A 491-nucleotide genomic window follows, 5' to 3' on the forward strand; every position below is an offset into this window, starting at 1 on the left:
CAGTATTAATCCACATATTAACCCACGTTCCCCCCCCGCTTTTGGTGTTGCTGCGTATTTACTAACCAGCCATCGGGTTGCCTGTGAAAGCAGCCTGTAGTGTTCTCTGTTTGATATAACTTCAGCGGTCCCCGTCTATTCTTGATAATGAAATTATTCTACCAGTTCAGCTCTTTTTGATGATGTATCCAGGCAGGTGAAGATGGTGACGAGCCGGGCAGTCACAGGAACTACATCAGTGCCGCCCTCCAGACGGGTCTGTGTGATTGGAGCGCCAAGTATTTCGCTCAGCCTGTCATGAAGGTAGAGTCTCTTCTCTTTTCCATCCATTCTTCCGTTTAACTTTCTTGGTTTTTTTCTTTCACTCTGTCCTGCCAGTGTGATTCCGATGAAAGTCCATTATGTGTTTTGATTTCAAGGTCCCATGGCATGAATTTATGAGGGTTTTTTTAGCATTAAAATGATTTCCCCCAGCCTGCCTATGGTCCCCC

General features: G+C 45.8%; 1 protein-coding gene across 5 annotated transcripts in view; it reads left to right on the forward strand.

Moving 5' to 3' along the window:
- Positions 1 to 491, forward strand: part of rptor (regulatory associated protein of MTOR, complex 1) — a 212,559-nt gene that overhangs the window by 170,462 nt on the left and 41,606 nt on the right. For all 5 annotated transcript variants that reach the window (XM_032536773.1, XM_032536784.1, XM_032536782.1 and 2 more), the window contains exon 25: positions 193 to 303. In XM_032536773.1, coding sequence (XP_032392664.1) covers positions 193 to 303 — 111 coding nt within the window. The remainder of the gene's footprint in view (positions 1 to 192; positions 304 to 491) is intronic.

This window comes from Etheostoma spectabile, chromosome 2, assembly GCF_008692095.1.
Source record: "Etheostoma spectabile isolate EspeVRDwgs_2016 chromosome 2, UIUC_Espe_1.0, whole genome shotgun sequence".
NCBI classification, from domain to species: domain Eukaryota; kingdom Metazoa; phylum Chordata; class Actinopteri; order Perciformes; family Percidae; genus Etheostoma; species Etheostoma spectabile.